This window comes from Silurus meridionalis, chromosome 26 (assembly GCF_014805685.1).
Source record: "Silurus meridionalis isolate SWU-2019-XX chromosome 26, ASM1480568v1, whole genome shotgun sequence".
Lineage (NCBI taxonomy): Eukaryota > Metazoa > Chordata > Actinopteri > Siluriformes > Siluridae > Silurus > Silurus meridionalis.
In genome coordinates, this window is record NC_060909.1 from 16,853,271 (window position 1) to 16,877,732 (window position 24,462).

The 24,462-nt window shown below is 42.1% G+C and overlaps 1 protein-coding gene across 2 annotated transcripts in view; it reads left to right on the top strand.

Annotated features, from left to right (window-relative positions):
• mgat5 (alpha-1,6-mannosylglycoprotein 6-beta-N-acetylglucosaminyltransferase) overlaps positions 1 to 24,462 on the top strand; it is a 63,009-nt gene that overhangs the window by 29,091 nt on the left and 9,456 nt on the right. For both annotated transcript variants that reach the window (XM_046840128.1, XM_046840129.1), the window contains exons 4-11: positions 3,520 to 3,596; positions 5,264 to 5,353; positions 10,081 to 10,149; positions 11,055 to 11,216; positions 14,345 to 14,514; positions 14,743 to 14,877; positions 18,713 to 18,846; positions 21,835 to 21,968. In XM_046840128.1, the coding sequence (XP_046696084.1) occupies positions 3,520 to 3,596; positions 5,264 to 5,353; positions 10,081 to 10,149; positions 11,055 to 11,216; positions 14,345 to 14,514; positions 14,743 to 14,877; positions 18,713 to 18,846; positions 21,835 to 21,968 (971 nt within the window). The remainder of the gene's footprint in view (positions 1 to 3,519; positions 3,597 to 5,263; positions 5,354 to 10,080; positions 10,150 to 11,054; positions 11,217 to 14,344; positions 14,515 to 14,742; positions 14,878 to 18,712; positions 18,847 to 21,834; positions 21,969 to 24,462) is intronic.

A 24,462-nucleotide genomic window follows, 5' to 3' on the forward strand; every position in this document is an offset into this window, starting at 1 on the left:
CTACAAGAGCTTTGTGTTAAGCCGCTTGTGACTGATTCCATCAATCGTCAGCGATTTGTTGCATGAGCATGTCATCCCAGGCTGTTGAACAAGATGTGCAAAAATGTCTTGTTGGAAGAAATGATCTTCATCTGCACTTTTAATGAATTGTGAAAGAATATTATGAAAAAAGAATAGCCTGTACACACTGTATATGTCTATTTTTTCTGTTTTCAGTAAATTCTTGTGTGTTAACAAGTAATTCTTTCAAATTCAAATATCTTGCACACGTACTTGTGCTGGTACGCTCTCAAAAACCAGTGCTCTGTTGGATAAGAGTGGCACTGCGGCTTTGGAAATAAATGTGTGTAAATATAGGCAAGCTGGATTGTTGGTTTTACTATCCACCAAATCTTATCCTGATTAGAGGAGGGTTTTAATGCTTGATTTGTGCGTTTTATTATTACTTCAGTATTTTAAAACCCGAAATGACCCATTACTGCAGCAGCAGATGCCTTTCGCTTGCTGTTTCCGATCGGCTCGAACTTGGCCGCACTGCGCTGCTTTCGCTTTCTGTGTGTACTCTTTCAACTGAATCGGTCTGGTTTTCTCTACAAAAAAATAAAACGGTTGTCAGGTCAGTGCGGTTTCAATGTGGAAAATCCAGCTGGGTTGGAAGTGGAAACAATCTGGAGTTGTAATACACTCAAATGGGATTATGTGTCGCAAATCTTCACTAAGTAGCCACAATATGGAATTGGCTGCGTAAGAAGACAATCTGTTCCCGAGGAACAACAAAAAAAAACCTGGACACGCAACAAAACTCTGGCGAACCATGTATACCCCGCAACAAGGAAGGATTTGGACGTTCCACTCACACTCTACTATGTAGAAAACACTACACGTTGTTTACAAAAAATGCATTTATGGTTATTGACCCGTATCCAGAGTGACTCACAACTCAGCAGATGAGGGCCCAGCAGTGGCAGCTTGATGGAACTGGAATTTTAACTTCCGATACAGAGTACGATGCCTTAACCATTGAGCTACTGTACCACCTCCCTGTAAATACACTCGTACCTTTTAAATGTGGTGACTGCAAATTGCTTAAACAAAACGGGGCCCGTCGAGGGTTTTAGGCAAGCGGAATTTACCCCATGCTTCCTGGTATTTGAACTGCACAGTGGTATTTTGCTGTATTTTGCGCTTCATAACGTACTGCAGGTTCTCAACCTACAGGAATGCCAATCTCGGCTTCCTCCACTTCTGCACTTGCAATGTCATCGGCAGATATCCGATTACCCCTTTACCACTTTGAGGGGAGCTAGTGCTGGGAATTCATGGTACACTTGTATTGCATAAACAAATTATATTGTCATCGGTTAAAACGCATACCATGACATTTACAGGAATCGCACTACGGTTCCATTGCAACCAAACTTCAACCACCTTCAGCAGATTCTGCCCCATGGGGGTATTGCCCCATTGTGAGCTTCCCACCTTTTACATTTACCAATTTTACCACTCAGACTCAACCATAAGCATGAAAGCCCTCTTAGTGTTGACCTCTGTTGGCAGATTGACAAGCCTTGACCCATCCTTACTCTTGAACGATTAGCCATCCCTTGTAGGCTCCTTAGATACTATAACACTGTTGCCTACTTTACTTTGGTATGTTTCTGGCATGTAACACAACTTGCTGAACTGAAACTGCACAGAGGAAATGCATTCTTTTTTACTAGAAAAACCATACTACTCAAGCAAACAGAGATTTCACATTCCATCGCTCTTTTGTGTGTGCTTTACAAAACAAGAAACGCGGATATGGATCAGTTCTGGGGGAGGTCACATGGTCCATACATGTAGATGAAGAATGGCTTAATAGAATATCAGTTCGCACACACACTGGTTCTACTAGAACCAGAATTTATATGCATTTTTCTTTTCCCCCCAAATGACCCAACATAGAGTTAAGTCGATACTAGGGAAAAATTATGACTGGGATAAATTCAAATGTCTCCTGACTTGCCTAATGTTCAAGCATGGGCAAGAAGTTTGAACAAAGATTCTCTACGCGATTTTGTGCCAGTTTCTGTTGCTTTCAGGTGACTAACCCCAAACTGCAGGGTCTCCTGACAAAATTTCAGAAGGCTTAAAGGGAACAGTCCCATTTGGCAAAAAGTGCTGCCCCAAGCCAGAACTTTGAGATATTTATCATCAAAGCCATTCTCGGATAAAACAAGCTGGAATAATGAGCTCATTGTGTTTGTATCTAATAGACTTCTGATTGCTAGTCAAAGCCTTCAAGACCGTACAAACCTTTGGTTCATATCGCGTACAGAAGCCATGAAGTCCCAAGTAAAGATTTTAGGATTAAATCCCGGATGTCGCCTTGTGGTTGAATTTTTCCATGTTTGCATTGTGGGTACAAGGATTTTTAGCTAACCTACAGCTAGCTATATTAGTCGCCTTGAATCAAGAGTAAGGTTTTTATTTGCAAAGACCATAAGCAGCTAGTTAATAAGAACAGGCTAGCTTAGTGGCTGAAAAACTATTGTTTTCCATTCACCTAGTGTTCATTCACGACCATACATTTATTTTATATTTTTTTTTAAATGTCCTTCCATGACCCACTAGCAACAAATTCCTCCCGCAAGCTGATATGCTCAAGATATTTAATCTAGCTAGTTCCCCCTATACTTCTGCTTTGATCGCTAATCGTTAACTCGTATCGTCAAACGCTGTTGCGTTAGTGTCCGCATTCAAATGAGAGAGGTATGCAACTGATAATTGATGCTTTATCAGTACTGGTTCTTTTTTTTTGTATGTTTCAGCTGAAACTGGAGATCTTTTGAAGGAATTTTAGGAACTACAATCAATCATCATGACCTTCTTTCTTATATATTATTAGCTAATTGGCTCCCGAGAGGCCTATTTAGGTCTCTGTTACATTTATATTTTTAAACTAAACATGTATAAAGAACGTCTTTAGTGTGTTTGAGGTATGCTCGAAGTCGTCTTTTAATCCAGTCTTTTAAACCTATTTTTTATAATACATGCTAGTTCTCTTAAGACTAGCATGTATTTGAGCCTCTATGGCATTATGACTTCCAGCTAGCACTGCAACCACACTATTAAATCACTATTCGGGTGACGATCTGTTTTACCTCTTACTGTAAATCTATTGACAAATAGGGCTACATTTTTACTTTTTAATTTCTTTGTTGAATTTCCTGTTTTGCTCCACGTCACATTTCCTGTTTGGAGTTGGCTAATTTCGTTATAGCCAGAAGTTATGCATTCCAGTGAACACTCGGGGGACTTTTGATAGTTCCGGACTCTCGGTTTTGCTTAAGTTGGACCTTCCTCCCTGTCCCTCTACCATTTGAATAAATCATTAACAGGGGGACTTGTTTTTTTTTTTTTTTTTTGTGTTTAAAAATAGTGTGCCTCGTTGACTCGCTGGCAGCGAAGACAGCGGCAGTAATAATGATAGCGAATTGCGACATTGACCTTTTCTCGCTTCTTTTCTCTTCCTAGACCTGCTTAATGGGGCACAAGAAAAGTGTGAGCTGCCACCTCTTGACGGATTCCCGCACTGCGAGGGCAAAATGAAGGTGAAAATACGCGCGCGTGCACACACACACAGACACACACACACACACAAAGAACCACTAGGTGACGGATGTGTGCGAGCGCCGCACAATGACTTACATGCACACTGTTCATTGAGCTCATGTATCCGCTTGCTCTGGCACTGATATCACATTACACACCCAGAAGCCAGTGATAAAAACACCCTTGTTTTGTTATCTAGTCCCCAACACACACACACACGCACAGATGCACACAATAACCAGCCTCTCGACACCTATACACACACCATCTGCCTCCTCTATGTCTTTCTTTTTTTCTCCCAGAGCTTTTAGTGGGGACATGGCAAACATGTCTGGGAGGAAAAAAAAGTCTGTAAATCTTAATGGCTGTAGTTTAAATGCAAATATAGCAAAGGTTTTTGGACACCTGACTATACAATTTAACATCCCATTCCAGATGTAGTCCCCATTTGCTCTTATTATAACCACCACTCTTCAGGGAAGATGTTCCACTAGATTTTGGAGAGTGCTTGTGGAGATTCAGCCACAAGGATGAAGTCAGGTAGTAATGTAGGTGAGGTGAGGAGGCCTTGGGGTGCAGTCAGCATTTATATTCATTCCCCCTTTCAGTCCAACCCATATAAACCATATATAAACCAATATTTTGTAACAGAGTCTGCGGGAAGTCTGTCCGGTTTAATTATGCATAATTATAGCTAGTTTTATTATTTCTTGCATCGTGGCATTAATAATTTGGACGCACAGTACGGCTGACGGTTCAAGCGGGTTTTTATTTCCGTCCGATTGCTACTCGGGTTCCGTCGAGGCACCGGGGTCAGCGAATCTTTATCCTCCTATCATCTTTACCCGAGGTTGCTGAATCGATGGGAGCGATCCGAGCCTTTCGATACGTCCTTCACTGCGCACGTATTACCAGAAAGTATCAGTATTAGGCTGAGAGAGATGTCAGAGGAGAAGTGGGATACTTTTGTTTTGTTTTTTTAACACAAAAAAAAAATCTAATGTAAGTCAGCAGTCCCCAAGCTTTTTTGCGCCACAGACCGGTTTAATGTCGGACAATATTTTCACGGACCGGCCTTTAAGGTGTGGCGGATAAATACAACAAAATAAAATGATACGACCATAAAAACTGGTATTTTCTAAGTATAATAATAAACGTGAATCCGCTGTTGTTGTTTGTTTATTTTGCAAGCTCAGGGGTTTGAATTTAGCGGGAATGTATTATGTGTTAGCGGCCGGAGCAGCCCCTTTAAGAAGGTAGCGTGTAGGTAAGACGTGACCGAGGCATCATGACATGCATCAAGAGTGAATCATAGACAGATGTGGCGGAGAGAATCCGGTCATTTTCCAAAATAAAACATCGTTCAGAATCAGAAAATAAATAAAAGGTTATAAGTAAGTTATGTATTCTTTCTGTGTGGCTCGGTACCAATTGACAAGAGGGATGGGGATCACTGATGTAAGTGAAACAATTCATCAATAACATTTATAAAAATAGAAAAATTGAATAATCGGTTTGACGATGGTGTAATGCCTTCCGATATAAATTGGGCTTACTGGTTTGGGCAGAGTGCCCAAAAGTGTAGACACTTCGATTTAGGCGTAAGGGTGTCACACAAAGGGGTTATAACCACCTCTAATTAATTGGCGCTTCTTCTTTTCTACAGTGGATGAAGGACATGTGGCGCTCGGACTCATGCTATTCGAACTACGGTGTGGACGGGACCACTTGCAGCTTCTTCATTTACCTGAGCGAGGTGAGTTCACGCTTTATATCCAGTATGCACGGGGCCTTGTACTTGTAGCTGAGGTTTCTAAGGTCCTATGGAAGGCTGTTTCCACACAAGTTTAAAGTAAACTCTAGGGAAAGACCAGGGTGTCATGGGGGGAATGGTATTGGGAGTAGAGTTGAACAGAATGGTGGTGATCATTGGTTGTTCATCGTTCATGGCTTGTACTGATACTTTAGGAACCCGCAAGAGGTTCCTAAAAGACGTCCCCAGGCAGTTACATCAGGAAAAAATGAACACAATAGGTGTTATGTCAAGAAGCTCAGAGCTCAGCTTCTTCTCGGTCGAAGGATCGGAGAAAAACCTGCCTCTGAGGCTGAGACAATGGCATCCGAGTGTAGGAGGCGTTCGACTCGCAAGGGATGTCTGACACACCAGCTGCTTCCTGAGTGTTTTTAATCATCGGGCACCTCCTTTGCAAATACGGTCCTCTTACAAACACCAAAAAATGCCCTGCGAACGCAGTCATTCTAGTTGAGCCTTGCGCTGCCTCAATGGTCAACAGTACATTGTAGAAATAGTAGTGCCTGAAGGACATCGTGTCCACAGAAAAGGGGAGAAACAACTCCAGGAAGCGTCAAGGGAGGTTTTCGAACCTCGCCTCTTGTAGCAAAATAATTCAAACGGGAGAAAAACGTAGGATTACTTGTTTAGCCGTATTCGGATACCCTTGCGAAGTCCTTTACTTCTGAACAAGTGAAGGCGATCTTTTTTTTTCCTTTTCCGGCCAAATTTAGGACGACAGGTGCGTTTTGCTCTTTGCTCCTTCACTCGGCGGCTTGGTGTAAGGGGGACGGTTGGCAAGGACAGCGTGTATACAGTGTGTGTGAAGGTGTGCCAGGCATATCATTTGGCTGGATGTTTGTTAACCAGGTGGTCTTGGCACTGACTGACTCATTCCCCAGAGGCCCCATACAAGCCTCCGATTGATAAATGAACTGCTGACCTCTAGTACAGGGATCATGCATGGAGGCACCAAGTGCACCTTCATTCCTACTTGTTCCCCTTTTTTCCCCTCTTTTTCTTTTCTTAGCCAAAGGCGTTTTGTACTTGAATGAGATTCAGCAGTCGAGCCAAAAATACTTCACAAAAATATTTTTTTGTTTGTTATTCTTTCATTCTTGCTTTTTTTTCCTTTTTCACAGCATTGGCATGTAATAAGTTTGTAGACGGTGCTGTGAAATTTGCTGATGTTCGATCGGTTATTTGTCTTTTTATTTCCCTCCATCACTCACCACTCTCTCTCTCTCTCTCTCTCTCTCTCTCTCGATCACCCTCTCTCCCGTGTTCAGTCTCTGATCTCATGCATATCTTCTGCACAATCCAAATGAGTTCTGCTCATTGATATTCACCGAACCCATAGCCTGGAGGATAAACACGCACTGGCAAACACACACACACACACACTCAAGGATACCTTGAATCTTTAGTGGCATGCTTCATTAAGAAAAACACCCGACTAAGCAAATGTTTGGCTGTTTTCTAAACAAACAATGTGCATATAGGAATTAGGCTGACCTCATGTGGGATGTGCACAAGATCCCTGCTCATCCCTTCTCCAACATTTTTACACACACACACACGTGGACATTCATCTTACATGTACATTTCCATTAGTAAAGAAAGAACGTTGGAGCTACACACACACACACTGTCTGTGACGGGTCTCTCCTGGTCACCATGGCAATGTGAATGCATTTCCATATCAACCGTTCCTTTTCTGCTTTTTCTCAGTCTGTGTGTTTCTTCCAACCTACTTCTCTCTTTCTCTTTTTGATCTCTCACTCTCTTTCCTTTAATTCCCTCATGCCCATGTTAGCTTGGTGCCCCCACCCCATTTTCTTGTTGCCTTTTGAGAAGGCACACGATCTGTCGTCGTTCTTCATGAACAAACCTGCATTTACCCAATCAGCCAATCATCTTTCAGCAGCACAGTGTATGAAATCATGCTTCTTTCGCTAATATTTACATCGAAGATCAAAACAGGGGCATAAACAGAACCGGTTTCTGTGGCGCGGCGGTCGCGATGCTTTTCTGCTCGCCGCAGATGCAACGAACGATCCTTCGAGGTGCCGCCTCTTTTGGAAACGGCTCAAACCATCGAATCCTCTGCAGTTCAGCGAGGCGTTTCCACAGACAGAACTGTCACTCGCTGCGTTTTTTGTTTTGTGCACCGTTCTCTGTACTGTGAGATCGCCACTTCTTGAAATGCTCGAGCCAGTTATTTTAGCGGCGACTCTCATTAGATCATCGAGTTGCTATGACAACTGCGCAACCCTGCGGTACAACCCATGGACGTGTAATTAAGTGGACGGTGATGGTGTATAGTTTATTAGAGTGACCACGCAGGTATTGAGATGGTTTGGACATGTGCAGAGGTGTAAAGTAAAACCAGCATAACTGTAATTATTTGAAACGGTGAGGAACCACAAAATCCCAAAGATGATCCATCAATATTTACATTACTTGACTACTCTATGTAAAACTAATCCAGTCTGAATAGGACTTTGTTTAATTAGGTATTTGCTTTATTTCCATACTTCCTTATACCACATTCATGCCACATCTCTCTCTCTCTCCTTCTCTTTTCTTCTCACGCTCAGGGATCGAAATTAAAGAAGCTCAGTAGGTGTTCCTTGAAAGTTGCCTATGAGATCGTGGGTGCCTCTTGGACTCGATACTGTTTGGAACCACTGCGTAGTTGCTTCTCAAATGGCACGCTGTGTTATATTTGTGTTGCGTTTGTTTTTTTATTTCTCATTTGCCTCCATGCTGCAGTGTTTGTTTTTCCTCTCAATGCGTCGTCCTTTCTTCAAATCCCAAACTCGAATTTAATTTTTGAAGGATATCAGGTTACTGAACACTTTCGGGCGAAACCCAGGCGACGTTTTTCGCAGAACGTGGTTCAGTTTGCAAACAAAAGAACAGGATGATTTCGTTTCACCGCTCTTTATCTTGAATGCTAGTCATTTTGCTAACAGCTAAACCGACAGGATATTATTAACCGATGTTCGTTTTAGGCTCATAAATGGCTTCAAATAATCTTTAATCATATCCGTTATTCAGCTAACGACAGCGAACCTGACGAAATTCTAAATTTCTAAGAAATATCTAGGACGTTCTGGTCAATATTTATAAAGCTGTTTACATAGCCAGCTAGCGAACATGTGCTAACCTGACAGGATTTTGGGGAAATCTAAGGACATAACGGCTTATTTATTTCAAGTTAAACATTTGTCAACCTCAGCGAAATGGGGAACTTCAATTCTCCAGCAGGATTTCTGAGAGGATTTTATTGACAGTTTTGATACTAACTATTATATATAATATAAATCTAACCTCTAACCTTTGACTTAAGCTATTTCCATTGAATTACTGAGAGAGCTTTTGTGTTAGTCATGATGCTAATAATCCGCATTTTTTAATGCTAGCCAACAATCTAACAGGATTTCAGAAAAGTGTGATTAAGGCGCCCATATTTATTCAATCTTCACGGTTTATGCTAGCTAGCTAGCAAACACCAAAAGACCTGACAGGATTTTTATCAGGATAGACAATAGGCCATGTTTGAGCATTCGTAGTGCCCTAGCTGGCTAATTGAAGCTTTTTTCACAGCGTTTCTGTGAGGATTGTTAGTAGAGGATGCTAAAAATCTTCGCCGCTGTCACAACGGCTGTTCTGATTGGAACTCAAGTTGCACTAATTAAGAATTCGCGCAAAAAAATAAAGCTACCGTGACTGGAGATCCGAGGGAAATTGCGGCGAATGCCGACTGACGGATCGTCCTCTCCTCTCCAGCTCGGTTCTTGCGCTCGTTCCTTGTTTTCTTGTCTTTCTTTATCACTCGTGCTCTCGTTCTTCCTCCGTCTGTCCGTCAGTAATGGGATGTATAATTGATGTGAGTGGAAGAGGGTCATGGGGTCTGTGTGTGGTGAATGATGGGTAGTAAAAGCCTGTTTAAGCGGATGACTGAAAGCAGCCAAATTAATGGCCTGGAACATTAGCTGCAGCCAGGAGCGTGTACACACACACACACACACTCACACACACGTGCTGGCGACTGTACGCGCTCCAACAGCCTGTGTGTGTGGGGGTTTGTTTGATGGTTCTTAACAAAAGCCTGCTGGAAGATCGTTGGCTGTGAGATCCAGTGTTTATCTGTGACTCCGAGAGCGGATCTTATAACAAGTAGACATCACAACAACTGTCTTTATTATATCAAAACACTCCTCGGTTTGCGAGAAAACAGGGCTCCGTTCACGTCTCACACTGGCGCTGAATATGCTCGTCACCACGCCTGGTCCTTGTGTTGTATTGTTTTCTGTCGACACACAACCTGACAGGTGACTAGTTTCATCTCTTTTCTCTTTCACACACAGAAAGGACCAAGAAAAATGTATTTCCATGGTTTCATCTCACCTGTCTGGCCGTACAGCCAATCGTGTCGGAATGTTCGAAATGTTCGGTTGTCCACAAACTTTTGGACACATGCCATTGTGGAACTGTGTGTGTGTTTTTGTTGGTGGTCCGAATCACAGAGAGGAGAAAACAAGCACAGGCAAGACAGTGGTTAAAACAGAGGGTCAGAGAGGAATAAAACTGGCAGGACGACATCTGTTTTTCTGCACTTTACCTGCTCATCAACACACACACACACACTAACCGGATTTTTTTTTTTTTTTTTTTTTTCACAGGTGGAGAACTGGTGTCCTCGTCTGCCATGGAGGGGCAGCAACACTAATGACAATGTTGAACAGGGACAGGTTTGTGTGTTCTTTTGTGACACATCTTAAACACACACACACGCACACACGCTACTAAACTTTGATAACCCTGTACTTTCAGACCGCCAAAACACAACAAAATAAACTGAGCAGTAGTTACTGTGTTTGTAACCCGCGGCTCTGAAAGTGCTGCTCGCTGTGTTCACAACTCCAGCAGAACTTCAGCGCAATTTATTTAGTGTTAAATGGACAAAGTGATCTCTGGGCTCGAATCTGTGGAGGGAGAGAGGGAGGAAGAGAGGGTAAAAGAAAGAATTGAAGACGAAACTCGAGAAAATTAAAGAAAAACAAAACACAAGGAAATAGGGAAGAAAGAAGGAATGAACTCAGGAAAAGTTCATTAAAGGGGAGGAAGGAAAGAAAGAAAGAAAGAAAGAAAGAAAGAAGGAAAGAAGAGGAAAAATTCATGAAATAGGAGTTAATGAAAGAGAAAGTAAGAAGTAGAGTATAAAAGAGAAAGAAGGAAAATAGTTTATAAAAGAACACAAGAAAAGAAAGTGAGAAAGAAAGAAGAAATAGTTCATGAAATAAGGAAAGAGGGTTCAAGAAAGAAAGAAAAGAAATAAAAAGAAATTAATAGAGAAAGAAGGAAAAGTTTTATGAACTAGGGAAAGAAGGGAAGAGTTCGAGAAGAGTTCCTAAACGAAAGTTAATAAAAAGAAAGGAGGGAAGGAGGAGATCAAGAAAAGAAAGAAAACAGAAGGAAAAATTTTATGAAAGAAAATGAGTTCATGAAAAAAATGAAAGAAAAAGAACGGGTTTATGAAAGAGAGACACTCACACACACAGTCACTCACTCAATCACACAAACTCACACACACACACTGATTGTGACGTTCTGATTGTGTGTGTGTGTGTGTGTGTGTGTGTGTGCGCGCGCGCAGCTGGAGACCCGGCCGAGTCTGGATGAACTGTACCGTGTGATGTCTCGGCGTGAGGAGTTCCGCTGGATGATGTTGAGGATAAAGCGGATGGAGGAGCCGTGGATCGGCGCCGTGCACTCACTCAGTCTCAAACAGGACCTGAGCAACCGCAAACGCAAGAAGGTGCACTCGTCTACTTATCCACTCCTCTTTTACTTATCTTCCACTCCCGGTCCCTTCATCCCACCTCCATTCATCTTCACTGACTGTAGTTCTTTGTTTTTTTTCTTCCCTCTAATCTTTCTTTTTTGTTCCTTTTGTTTCCTTTTTCCTAGCTTCTCATTTTTCTCAGACTCTCACCAAACTCTCATAATCTTCTACTTCCTCTTCCTTCTCCTTCTTCTCACCTGCCCTGTATTTCCTCTCCAGCTCTCAATCCTTTCTTCTCTTCGCTTCCATTCTCTCCTCTCCTCTCCTCTTTTCTATCTGTCCTGTCCTCTTCTCTCCTCTCTTTTCTCCTCCTTGCTTTTATCTTCTCTTCTCCTCTCCTCATCTCTCCTGTCCTGTCTTCTTCTTCTTCCTCTTCTTTTCTCTCCTTTTCTACCATCTCTTTTCTAATATATTCTTTATTCTCATCTCTCCTCTTCTATCCTTTTTAAACCTCTCCTCTGCTCTCCTCCTCCCCTCCCCTGGTTTCTCCTCACCTGCCTTTTTTATTTAATATTCTTTCTCTTCTACTTCTTCGTCATCATCATCTCGCGTACCTAGTCTTCCCTCTCCGGCCCTCCCTCCTTCTCTTCTCACTTCATCTGTTTTCCTCTCCTCCTTCTCCGGGAGGATAAACAGTGCCCCCGGACACCTCGGGTTTGGGTGGACACAGCGTAACAGCGGTGTGAACAGAATCAGGTTCAGTACAGCGGCGCCGTCGTTCAGGAGGAATCGTGGCGAAAAGCCGTCACGGCCGGCGGCTTTCAATAATACACACTCCGCTAAATAATTCACGGGCATGTCGTGCCGAGAGACGAACACACTCGCACGCTCGTTTCCCTCGAGAGTGTGTGCTGCGAGACTCTTCTCTTTCACCTGCAGCCAAGCGGCATGGCAACCACCCAAATACACAGACACTGATGTAAATGTGTCATTTTGAATAGTTGTGTCTTTTTTCCCTCTTCCCATGACCACATCTTTTCAGTTGGTTGATTTCACTCTGACTCCTCTGTAGAAGCTTCCGGAAGCTGTCGCAACCCCTCGTGACCACAAATAAAAAAAAAAAAACTTGCTGAACGGACATCTGATCCGAATCCAATACCCACATCTCTTAGCTGAAAATGATACGAGTGTGTGTGGGGCAGTGTTCAGCCTTCAGCACTGAGCTCATATATATATATATATATATATATATATATATATATATATATATATATATATATATATATATATATATATATATATATATAATCCTCCTGGGCGTGGAATTCACGAGAGCTGCACAGGTTGTTGCTTGGATCCTCTTCCACAATCCTCTTTGTTTGGGAGGGATGGAGAGACAAAGAAAGGATTGAAGGAATAGAGAATGAAAGACAGAGGAGGAAAGGGAAGAGCAAAGAGAAGGGGAACTAAAGGAAAGACAGAATGGGAGGGAGGAAGAGAAAGGAAGGAAGGGGGGGGAGGCAAGAAAAAATAAAGCAAGATAAAGGGGAGAAAGGGAAAGGAGGAAAAGAGCCAAGAAACAGAAATTGAGCCAGTAAAAGAGAAAGGGCAAAAAAAAAAAAGAAAGGGTTTTGTGTGCCTGGTATGAAACCGTTTTTTTAACAGATTGTTAATATATTATGGCAACGCCATGTTTTTTTTTTAAAAACCTGGTCTCTCTCCAAACATCAGAGACGTGTTTATCCTCCACCTCAGTGTTTAGACCAAACACACACAGTTTACCTCCAGATGTTTCACGCCCATCCCCTGAACTGTCTTATGGTCTCCTCTGTGCCCTCATGAAACGGATACGAATCTGATAGGATTAAATCGTAATCAGATACCAACTGTCCAAATAAAAGTTCTCCAGTTCCCATTATCACCAGAATAACTATTTTATAACAGCAGCACGTCCTGAAGCATTTTATTTCTTTTAAAGTCGATTCATTGAGTCGATTTATCGATTTGATTGAGTCATTTTATCGAGTCGGTTAAGTTAATTGAGTCTAATTATTTGAGTCATTTTATTGGTTATACTACAGTCGAATCATTGAGCTGTTTGAGTCATTTTATTGAGTCGATTTATTGAGTCGATTAATCAAGTTGATTGAGTCATTTCATCGAGTCAGTTAAGTTAATTGAGTCATTTTATCGAGTCAAATTATTTGAGTCATTTCATTGGTTATACTACAGTCGTTTCATTGAGTCGTTTCATCGAGTCGATTTTTTTAGTTGATTGAGTCATTTTATCGAGACAGTTAAGTTAATTGAGTCGAATTATTTGAGTCATTTCATTGGTTATACTACAGTCGATTCAATGAGTCGATTTATCGAGTTGATTGACTCATTTCATCAGGTCAGTTAAGTTGAGTCAAATTGAGTCATTTCATTGGTTATACTACAGTCGATTCATTGAGTCGATTTATCGAGTTGATTGAGTCATTTCATCAAGTCGGTTAAGTTAGAATTATTTAAATCATTTCATTGGTTTACTACAGTTAATTGAGTCAATTGATTGAGTCGTTTCATTCAGTCGGTTGATTAATCGAGTTGCTTCGTTGAGCGTAGACTCATGTTCGCTCCTTCACCTCTTACTTCCTGTGTTTGTTTTGTCTCTTGTGTGTCTATTATTGTGGTTTTTTGTTTGTTTATTCTCTTATGTTTGGTCTGTATAGTTTTCCCCCAGTGTGATCTCTGTGGCAGGCGGATAGACTAAGAGATTTCATTTCAGTTCTACCAAATTTTTCAGCCTCTTACATTCCACCCAAAACGTCAGTGAAATTCAAAAGCACTTTCATTCGCAAAACAGCAACTGCACCACTAGTGTAAGTTAAACCTAGCGTAGTAAATGGAACTCGCATCTGCGGTTCACGCTGCAGCTGGAGATGAGCAGCTGTTTAGAGGAAATGAATTAACACTGCGGTGGATAAAACTAGAGAACTGGAACCTTCCAGAAGTGTGAGTGGCTCAGGGGCGGTAGTTATAATGAGTAGGATGAGTAATTTGAAACACCACACACACAATATTTTTGTTGACTACAATATTGCCATAGTGACGCACCAATTAAGCCTGTGTGTATGTGCAAGGCTAGAAATTAATAATTGTGTGTATGGTTTTGTTAGATCCTTGTGCACCTGGGCCTGCTGACAAAGGAGTCTGGCTTCAAGATCGCTGAGAATGCGTTCAGCGGGGGTCCGCTGGGGGAGCTGGTGCAGTGGAGTGACCTCATCACCACTTTATACCTTCTGGGCCATGACATCCGCATCTCGGCCTCCATCGCCGAGCTTAAAGAGTGAGCGCGCACACACACACACATACACTATCATAGCCTTATCCTATAGAGACGCATTTGAACACACAAAGTAAGAGACTGTACATTTTATATATATATATATATATATATATATATATATATATATATATATATATATATATATATATATATATATATATATATATATATATATATATATAGTAAATCATAACCTTTACCATTTTGTCTGTCCGTCTGTCTTGTCAGGATCATGAGGAAGGTGATGGGAAACAAGTCCAGCTGTCCTACGCAGGGTGACAAAGTAGTAGAGCTCATCTACATCGACATTGTGGGCCTGTCTCAATTCAAGAAGACCCTGGGTCCCTCGTGGGTGCACTACCAGTGAGTTAAATCCACTCTCTTTGTCTTTTCTAAGTCCGGCTCGTTCTTCACTCACGCTCGTCGAATGGGTCCGTCTAAATGGGGTTCAGGAGTTCCTCCCAGACATTCATTAAACAGTGTCCGTGTGTGTCATTGTCATGTTTTTCTTTTGTTCCTTTTTTTCCCCTTTCTTTTGTTTTGCATGTCTTAGTTCTCATTAATGTCCTTTCTTAATAATAGGACACGTGTTAATTTACATTCACAGCGTTTAGCAGGCGACCTTAAGGGTTAAGGGCCTTGCTCATGGGCCCTGCTCATGGGCCCAGCAGTGGCGGCAAAGTGTTAGTGGGTTTAGACTTCCAAACTCCTGATCTGAAATCTAACATCCTTACCACTGAGCTACCACTTCCCCATCTTCTTAGTTAATGTAGCCAAGAACCCATCTATCTTTGAGTTGATTGAGTCAGTTTAATTGAGTCTTTTGATTGAGTCATTCGATTGAGTCAATTGATTATGTTGATGCAGTTATTTTAGTGAATCTATCTATCTATCTATCTATCTATCTATCTATCTATCTATCTATCTATCTATCTATCTATCTATCTATCTATCATTGAGTTGATTGAGTCAGTTTAATTGAGTCATTTGATTGAGTCATTGAGTCATTCGACTGAGTCATTTGATTGTGTTGATGCAGTCATTTAAGTGAATCTATCTATCTATCTATCTATCTATCTATCTATCTATCTATCTATCTATCTATCTATCTATCTATCTATCTATCTATCTTTAAGTTGATTGAGTCAGTTTAATTGAGTCATTTCATTGAGTCATTTGATTAAATCATTGGATTAAGTCATTTGATTGTGTTGATGCAATTTCAGTGAGTCGATTGAGTCATTTCATTGAGTTGATTTAATTGAGTCGATTGATTTGAGTTGATTTGTTGTGCTCTAAGACCCACATGTTTGATCCATCAACTCTTAATTCCTGTGTTTGTCTCTTGTGTGTCTGTTCTTTAATAAATGCTGCTATGTTTTGTTTCTATAATTATTCCTGGTGTGACATGTTATAAAAAAAAAAAAAAAAGGCGATTTTTGTTACGGTTCTTTTATTACAATTCATTTTCACGTACATTTACAGCATTTGCCGATCTGCCTATCGATCTGTCGCTCTATCGCAGCGAAACTTTGCATTGCATTGTTTCTTTTCTTTTTCTTAGCTTGTGTCAGATTCACTTCGAGTCAACTGAATGAGTCAATTCATTGAGTCATGTTCAGAGTCATGGAGTCGATTCCCTACACCGAAATTCCCCTGAAGCCAGAAAGTGTTTTGTGTATATATACAGAAATATAAAGCGAACGAATGCAAAGTAAATACAGGGCGACACGTCTGCGCACTGATGTTAAACGAAACTGCTTTTGCTCACAAGGATTATTTGCACAGGTTTTTTGGGGGTTTTTTTTGCAAATAAAAGCTGCTGCACCTGATTTCCTCTGAAATGTTGTGGTTTTAGAGTCACTGTGGGAAAACGAGAGTAGCCGTAATCAGGGCGGTTTATCGCGCCACAGTAGGTGTGGCTGGTGTGAACGCTTCTTGAAATATTTGAAGAAGGGAAGAAAAAAAGAAAAGTTGAGGTGACTTTGGAGATTTGTCTCTGAGTGAAGTGTGAGGATTCGACCCCAGAGCTCTGAGAATAGATGAAAGCCTGTAGCCTGAGCAGGATCCCTGGGATAGCAGTGTCTATTAAACTGCACTGAAGGAAGGTGACCGAATGTGACTTATTCTCTCTCTCTCTCGCTCTCTCTCTCTCTCGCTCTCTCTGTATTAACCTTGCTGTCTTGCTCTCTGTCCTTCCCTCTCACTTTCTCTGTCTTGCTCTCTCCCTCGCTCTTTTTTTTCTGTCGTCCTCTCTCTCGCTCCTTTGCTCTCTGTCATACTCTCGCTCTCTCTCTCTCTCTCTCTCTCTCTCCTACTCCTCTCTTTTGATCTTTCTTACTCTCAACCCCCTTTCCTGTCTTGTTCATCGCTGTCTTGCTCTCTCCTCGCTCTATTTCGCCTCTATGTCCTTTTATCTCTCTCTCTCTCTCTCCTTTGCTCTCTGTCATACTCTTTCTCTCTTTCTCTCTTTTGCTGTCTCGCTGTCTGTCTTGTTCTTTCCTCTTTCTCTCTCTCTCTACCTCTATATATATTGTTTTGCTCCTCCTTCTCTCCCTCCCCTCCCCCTCCCTCTCTCTCTCTCTCTCTCTCTCTCTCTCTCTCTCTCTCATATATATATATATATATATATATATTTTTTTTTTTTTTTTTTTCCTTTTGTTTTGCTTCTCTCTCTCTCTCTCTGAGAAATTTAGCTTGGAATTATCCTTATACCTCAAACCTTCAGAGTTATTACTGACCCTCAATTTCTTCACCTTTTCTCATAAAAGCAGTGTGCACCCGCTACATCACCCCCCTCTCCCCCTCTCCCTCTCTCGCTCTCTCTCTCCACCCTCAAGAGCTCAGAATCTTCTTGAATCTCATTACAGCGTGTCACGAGGCGCTCTCTCTCACCCCCTGTCTCTCTCTCTCTCTCTCTCTCTCTCTCTCTGTCATAGCAGACCATGACTTTGGTTTTTTCCCCAATATCTATGATCTGTATTTCTTCTGTTCTTCTACTCATCATTATTATTATTATTACTGTCATCGTTACCAATTTATCAAGACGGATATCAGCACCTTGAGCGAAATCGGTCGAAAAAAAGAAAGAAGGTGTCGGTTTGAAAGCGCTCCGAACGCATCTTGTTCAGGGTCGATTGGGACAAAGACGTCGCACAGCCCAGACGAGGACGTTTCAACACTTAGGAGGAGTCGAAGGCATTTTTTTAATAAGACGTGGCTTTGCTTTTTGATTTTTTAACACACACAGTGCAAATGTACGGTCACTACAGAAGTGTCCTTGATTCCTCCTTCTCCAGACCTACTCTATTTTACATATAATATATAGACAAAAGTATACGGACACCTGAAGATACGGTCGTTGTGTGCGTTTTGAACATTCCATACCACATTTAGTGGCCGTTTGCCGTTATTATAATCTCTGGCTGGCTTCTGGTCATGCTGGAACAGGTTTGGGGCTGTGAGATTAATTAAAGGGACGTTTTCACGCTCCAGTGTTCAAAGGCGTCCTGCACGTCCTTGCGTACATTCAAATTTACGCTCAAAGTTTAAAGAAGAACCTCATGTGGCTGGGAAAACTTGCACTAAGGTTCAAGGGCAGGGTGGTGGCGTCGGGGTTTGAACCCAGTGCCTTAATCGCAGTCAGTGTCGAGGGAAAATCCAAGATTTTGATGCTGAAATGCCCATCAGGGAAAGAAAATAAATACAAAATTATAATAAATAATGTATAACTCCTTTCACTTGAGCTTCAAAACCTGTTCCAGCATGACAAAAATCCAGCTCCATGAAGATACACTTTCAATAGGATGGAGTTGGAAGATCTGCTCCACCCTAGGGCTTCTCGCGTCACCTACACCCATAACGAACACGCATCTCCACAAGCGCACTTCAAAATCTAGAGCAAATTGAGCAAATGGAGACTCGGAAAGCACACCGTAATAATCAGGTGTCCACAAAATCCATAAAGGTGAATGTGGATCTGGAGTACCTTCGGGGTTTAATGCATGGAACATTCCGGACTCGGGCGCCGTTATAGATTTGTGTTCAATGTTCAATATCTTAGAAAAACTTAGCGTTACTGTCGAGATCCGAACAGCGCATCCTCATTAAAATGCATGAGAAGTCCGATTAGAATTTCTAATCGGGTTGAGTGAAATAAGGGATTTCACGCTGTGTGTGTGTGTGACCTTGTTTCCAGGTGCATGCTGCGAGTATTGGACTCGTTCGGGACGGAGCCGGAGTTTAACCACGCTCAGTACGCCCAGTCCAAAGGCCACAAGACTCCGTGGGGCAAGTGGAACCTTAACCCTCAGCAGTTCAACACCATGTTCCGTAAGTGTGTGTGTTTTTTATAAATGTGTATATAGATATATGTGTGTGTGTGTGAGAGCGAGAGCGAGCATGCGTTGAGGAGTGGTCGGCTTGGATTGTCATCTCAGATGTTGTACAGGATGAAAAGCTCTTTTGTCAAGATTCATGACATTCTCAATAAGGCCTTTTTTTGGCTAGAACGAGAACACTCATGGCTTTCACTGTGAAATGCGTGTGTGTGTGGGTGGGGGAGGGGCTGTTTGTATGTTTCCACATGTGGTCACGAGCAAGTATAACCTTAGTATATAATGAGTCTTTTTATTTCCATTTATTTTATTTATATCGGTCCCTTAATATTTAGAGCATTTATGACATTTCCTCTGGGCTGGAGTGCTCAATAGGGTTGAAGTCAGCGCTCTATAGCAGGCTACTCAAGATCTTCCACTCCAGCCCATATGTTCATGGGGCCCAGGGGTGTGGTCATGCTGGAACAGGTTCGGGTCTCCCAGTTGAAGCGAAGAAAACATTTTATGCGACGGGATCCGAAGACGACATCTAAAACCGTGTGCGTCTAAATTTGGGGGATGAACCACATATGACTGGAAAAGTCAGGGGTTCCACTAGAAAAGGTCCGACTGCAGTCCGAAGGTCTCCTAAAGTCTCCAAAGGTCCGAAATCAGTGCCTCACTTTAATATTCAGAAAAAAGCCAAGATTCCTTCACGATCTCCAAAAGAAAAAAAAGACAATTTATATATATATATATATATATATATATATATTTCTAATATTTTTGTTTCTCTACTATATGTTGATTAAACCCTTAAAAACCCTTCATAGATGAGATCTTAGAGTTCCTTGTTCACTCTCAGTTCTTCACGGAGTCTTTTCCACAAAGTGCCGGAAACATTACTGCGAGATTCTGGTCTGGTCTTTTACCAGCTTCACGTTCCCGAAGGCACTTTATCAGATCCAGGTCCGGCGACTGCCGAGGCCATTAAAGCGCTCGTTGTGATGCGTACGATCGCACTGGGAGAAGCCGTTAAGAGACGGTTTTTAAAAGGAACCAACAACGATATTAAAGTCGGCTGGGCTTTCGAACAGCACTTGATTGCTGTTAAGGGGCCCAAGAAATCGTTCCCCTGAAGCATTAGACCACACAGTCACCAGCTTGGATTCGCTGACGCGAGGCAGGTCAGGTTCAGGGACTCTTGCTTCCGTGGCCAAATTCTGACCCCACCGTCTGTAGATTAAGATTCAGCAGACCAGTCGTTTTTTTTTTTTTATTAGTATCTGTCTGGTTTGGCTTAACTCAGACCTGGGGACATACTACGGCCTGCGGGCCACATCCGGCCCTTTGTACGTCCCTGTCCAGCCTGCGTGAGGCCAATCATAAATTTTCATAACCATAAATGCAATGGTTCTAATAATTGACATAATCTTTTCTTTCAGTGTTTCGGTTTTGGCCTTGGTTTCCTCATTTTTGGTTTTTGGTTTCGGCCAAGAATTTTCCTTTCGGTGCATCCCTAAAATGTTATCGTTGGTGTGGCCCTCTGACACAATTCAGGTTTCTCATGTGGCCCCTTGTAAAAAATGTATTGCCCACCCCTGGCTTAACTTATTGTACCCCAAGTTTTTGTAGGAATCCTGAAACCGGTGCATCCGCCTGGGTCACATGACTAAAAAAAAAGAGGAAGTAAACAGTAAAGCACTCAAGGGCAAAGCCCATTTGCTTGGCTTTCTGAAATGAACACTGTATTCAGATGCATGCGGCTGATTGTGATTGCACTGGGCAGGGTGTGTGTGTGTGTGTGTGTGTGTGTGTGTGTGTGTGTGTGTGTGTTGGGGTATGCACACATACACACAGGAGGGGGCGTGTTCCATTTATATTGCCATTTCTGATTTCCACAAATTTCCACAAATTGTATTATGGGACGACTGGCTTCTGAATCTCATCCCACAGCCTGATTGGATCTGATGGCAGGCAGCAACACAGTCCAGATGCTCTCTCAGGCAGCTAATACACACACACACACACACACAGACACACACTGTATCTAATAGAGTAGACAACATATGAAGAATTCTAGTGCCTCAGTCATATGCATCTGGCCCTTTAATTCCGGGTGTGTGTGTGTGTGTGTGTGTGTGTGTGTGTAAGACAGCTCAACTTGAACACTTGCAATATCTTTGAGACATTTTTTTCCCCTAAAAGCACAACCACACGTTTTTTTTATCCCCCTAATGCTACTAAATATGGCCAAAAGTATTGGGGCACCTGCTTTTTCCAGCCAGATGTGGTTCTTCTCCAAACTGTTTTCTCAAATCTTGAAGCACACAACCGTATAAGGATGACTTTCGGTGCAGCAGCTGGAAATTTTCCCTCACTTGACCTAGGAGAGCCAAAACCTGTTCCAGCATGACAATCCAAAGTGCACAAAGCCAGCTAGCTCCATGAAGATATGTTCAACCTGGGTTTTAGGGGAAGATCTCCTGCTGTAGAGAGCTCCATCCTCAACCCTGTTGAGCGTGACTAATCCCAGGCGTCTTCACCTCTCCGACATCACTACCTGACGAGCAATAATCTCGGGACGTCTTCCCAGAAGAGGTTAATTCTGACTGGGAATGGGCACTGACGGATCCTATCGGTCAGGTGTCCACAAACTTTTGTGTGTTTGAAAGATGCACAAAGTGGTGGTGTTGCTCTGATGGGACGTCCGTTTCCAATCAGCGTACATGGGCAAAGTTTCACACAGATGGCACCGAGGTGAAATGCTGCCAGCTCGCTGTTACCCAGACGACCTTTTGGTCTCCTGTTCCCATAGTAACCGCCTCTCACTTGGCAACGTTGACCTAACCATGATTGCGTCCAGCCCCTCACCCCCCCTTTTTACACACACACACATAATCCTGATATCAGTACACGGATGTTCCTTTAATAAATACATTACATTGATTGATATCATTTATTTGAAATAGATTTTTTAAATTTTTTTGCCCTTTTCTTGCAGCTCACACCCCCGATAACAGTTTCCTGGGTTTCGTGGTGGAGCAGCACCTGAACGCCAGCGACATCAAGCACATCGATGACGTCAAGCGGCAGAACCAGTCGCTCGTCTACGGGAAGGTCGATAACTTCTGGAAGGTACATGCGTTTTTCGTTTTTCCCATGATGACTGCAGGTCCAATTTTGTTTTACTACCGACTGCAGAAGTCTTTGAATCCTTTTCGGTGTTTTTCTAATATAGGATGTAAAATGTAAAAAAATAAATTATAATAATTTATCATATTAATGTGCAAAGCTCTATAGCAGATTACTCAAGATCTTTCATGTAAAGCAGATCTTCATGGAATTGGCTTTGTGCACATCGTCACGCAGCGGGTTTGCGTCTGTTAGTTCAAGTGCATTCGTGCATTTCTCCATCCTGAGCTCATGCCTGGTGTTGCCATTAAGACCGTCTCTGTACAACTCTCTTTCTTTCTTACTGTGTGTGTAAGAGGGTGTGGGTCACTGCCCGCTCTGAGAAACCATCAAAATGTCCGCACGGCAAAAACCCATTAACCGATACGGCGTCAACGTGGACATCTCCGGTCTCTAATCCCTGCCACATAGAAGCGAATAAAGACACGTGATGTTGGTCCACGATCATGTGTACTATAATTTTTTTTTGTTCTAGTGGGGGGGTGCCAATAGTTTTTGCTAGAGGAATAAAAAGCCCTGTATGCCCGTGTAACATTAAGTTCCAAAGTCTTAGGTGCTGTGCGGTTTGTACTTCATGTCGCTTTACAGGCAGCTTTAGAAAAAGCACCCGGTGCTAAACTATGACAAGGTTATACGTGACCTTAGAAGGTTTTTAAAAAGGACCTTTTAAATGTCAACACAAAAACACATACACACACACACACACACACAAAATCACATACACAAAAGCATACACACATACTGATGTCAGTGTGGGCAGTCAGCGTTTCACACAACTACACAGATACATTAACAATGAACTCTTTTTGTCTATTCCTGACACTGAAACACCATGTGTGTGTGTGTGTGTGTGTGTGTGTGTGTGTGTGTGTGTGTGTGTGTGTGTGTGTGTGTGTGTGTGTGTGTTGCATCTCACTTTGGCCACTGACTGTCTTCATTAGCATTTCAAAAGCTTGCAAACGAATCTTCTAATCTTTCTCCAGATAACCTGGTGCGCACACACACACACACACACACACTTTTGCTCTATATGCATCTCATGTTCTCTTCCTGCAGTTTTATGGCTCTATAAAACTGTTTTATTCATTTTAATTAAAATGCTCTTCTGAGACTCTGATCCCACATACGCTTCTGTGCACGTCAGATCCCTCTTGCGTATACACACACACACACACACACACACACACACACACACACACACAAGGGATCTTTGCGCTGAGGTTCCGTTTGATGTGACGATCCGGATTTTCAGCTCGGCTGGGTTTGAACCGTGTTTCTGAAGTCTAAGGCTCTGAAAACAGTCTCACACACACACACACACACACACAAACACATCGTGCTATTTTAACATCAATTATTCTGCACGCTAGACTACTATAAATAATGCAGTGGAAATTTGTTTGTCTGTGTGTGCATGCGCGCAGCACACATCTGTACACATTAAACCACAGGCAGTTGTGTTTGTGTATTGTGTGTGTGACTGTGCTGCGAAGCTTCAGCGGTTTCCTTAAAATTATGACTCATATCCGACACACACACACACACACACACACACACACACACACACACATATGTGTGTGTGTGTGTGTGTGTGTGTGTGTGTGTGTGTGTGTGACAGACATACACAATATTCAGTCCATACTTCTGGGTTGCATTTGAAAAGGATGCATAACTTCTAGCATAACAGGAAGATTTTCTCAAGGTGTTGTTTTTTTTGGGGTTTGCATTGTATAATTCTCAGAAAAACTCTTCTGGAACGTTCTGTCCCTGGAAACCAGGAGCTGATTATATTGTTCTATACAGAGAAATGCGAGGTCACATCAAACGGCATTAAAATGGATGTCTATGGCAACCCAATTCCGTAAAAGGTTGTGGGAGGAAAACAGGAGTTTTTTTTTTTTTTTTTGCGCGACAACTCAATTTTCTTCCAGCTCCACTTTAAGGACAAAAGTATTACCACGCAATTGTATCGGATGCTTGACAATGACAATGCCTCCGTGTTGAAAAGCCGTTTCCATGAAAGCTCTGGAGCTCTGACCTGAACCCTATTCAACATGAGGAATGTGAACACTGACTGCACTCCAGGCTGTCCATCAGTAAATGACTTTACACACAGCCTTGTAGCTAAAGGAGCAGAAATTTCCACAAAATCTAGTGGAACATCACCTTTAGAAGAGCAGCGTTTTTTCTAATAGAACAGCAAATGAGGCCTAAATATGGAATGGGGTGTTAAAAAAGCGTATATATGGTACTTGAAGTGTGTTTTGTTATTATTTAGTCTTTGTAATGGGTGTGTGTGGGTGTGTGTGTGTTATGTCTGCTGCCTTGGGGAGAAAAATAAAATAAAATCTCCCCTCAAGTCTAAAATACGGCCAAATCCAGTTAGCGTAACATCAAGCTTGGTGTATTAGCTGCAAGACTAAAAAAAATATCTATT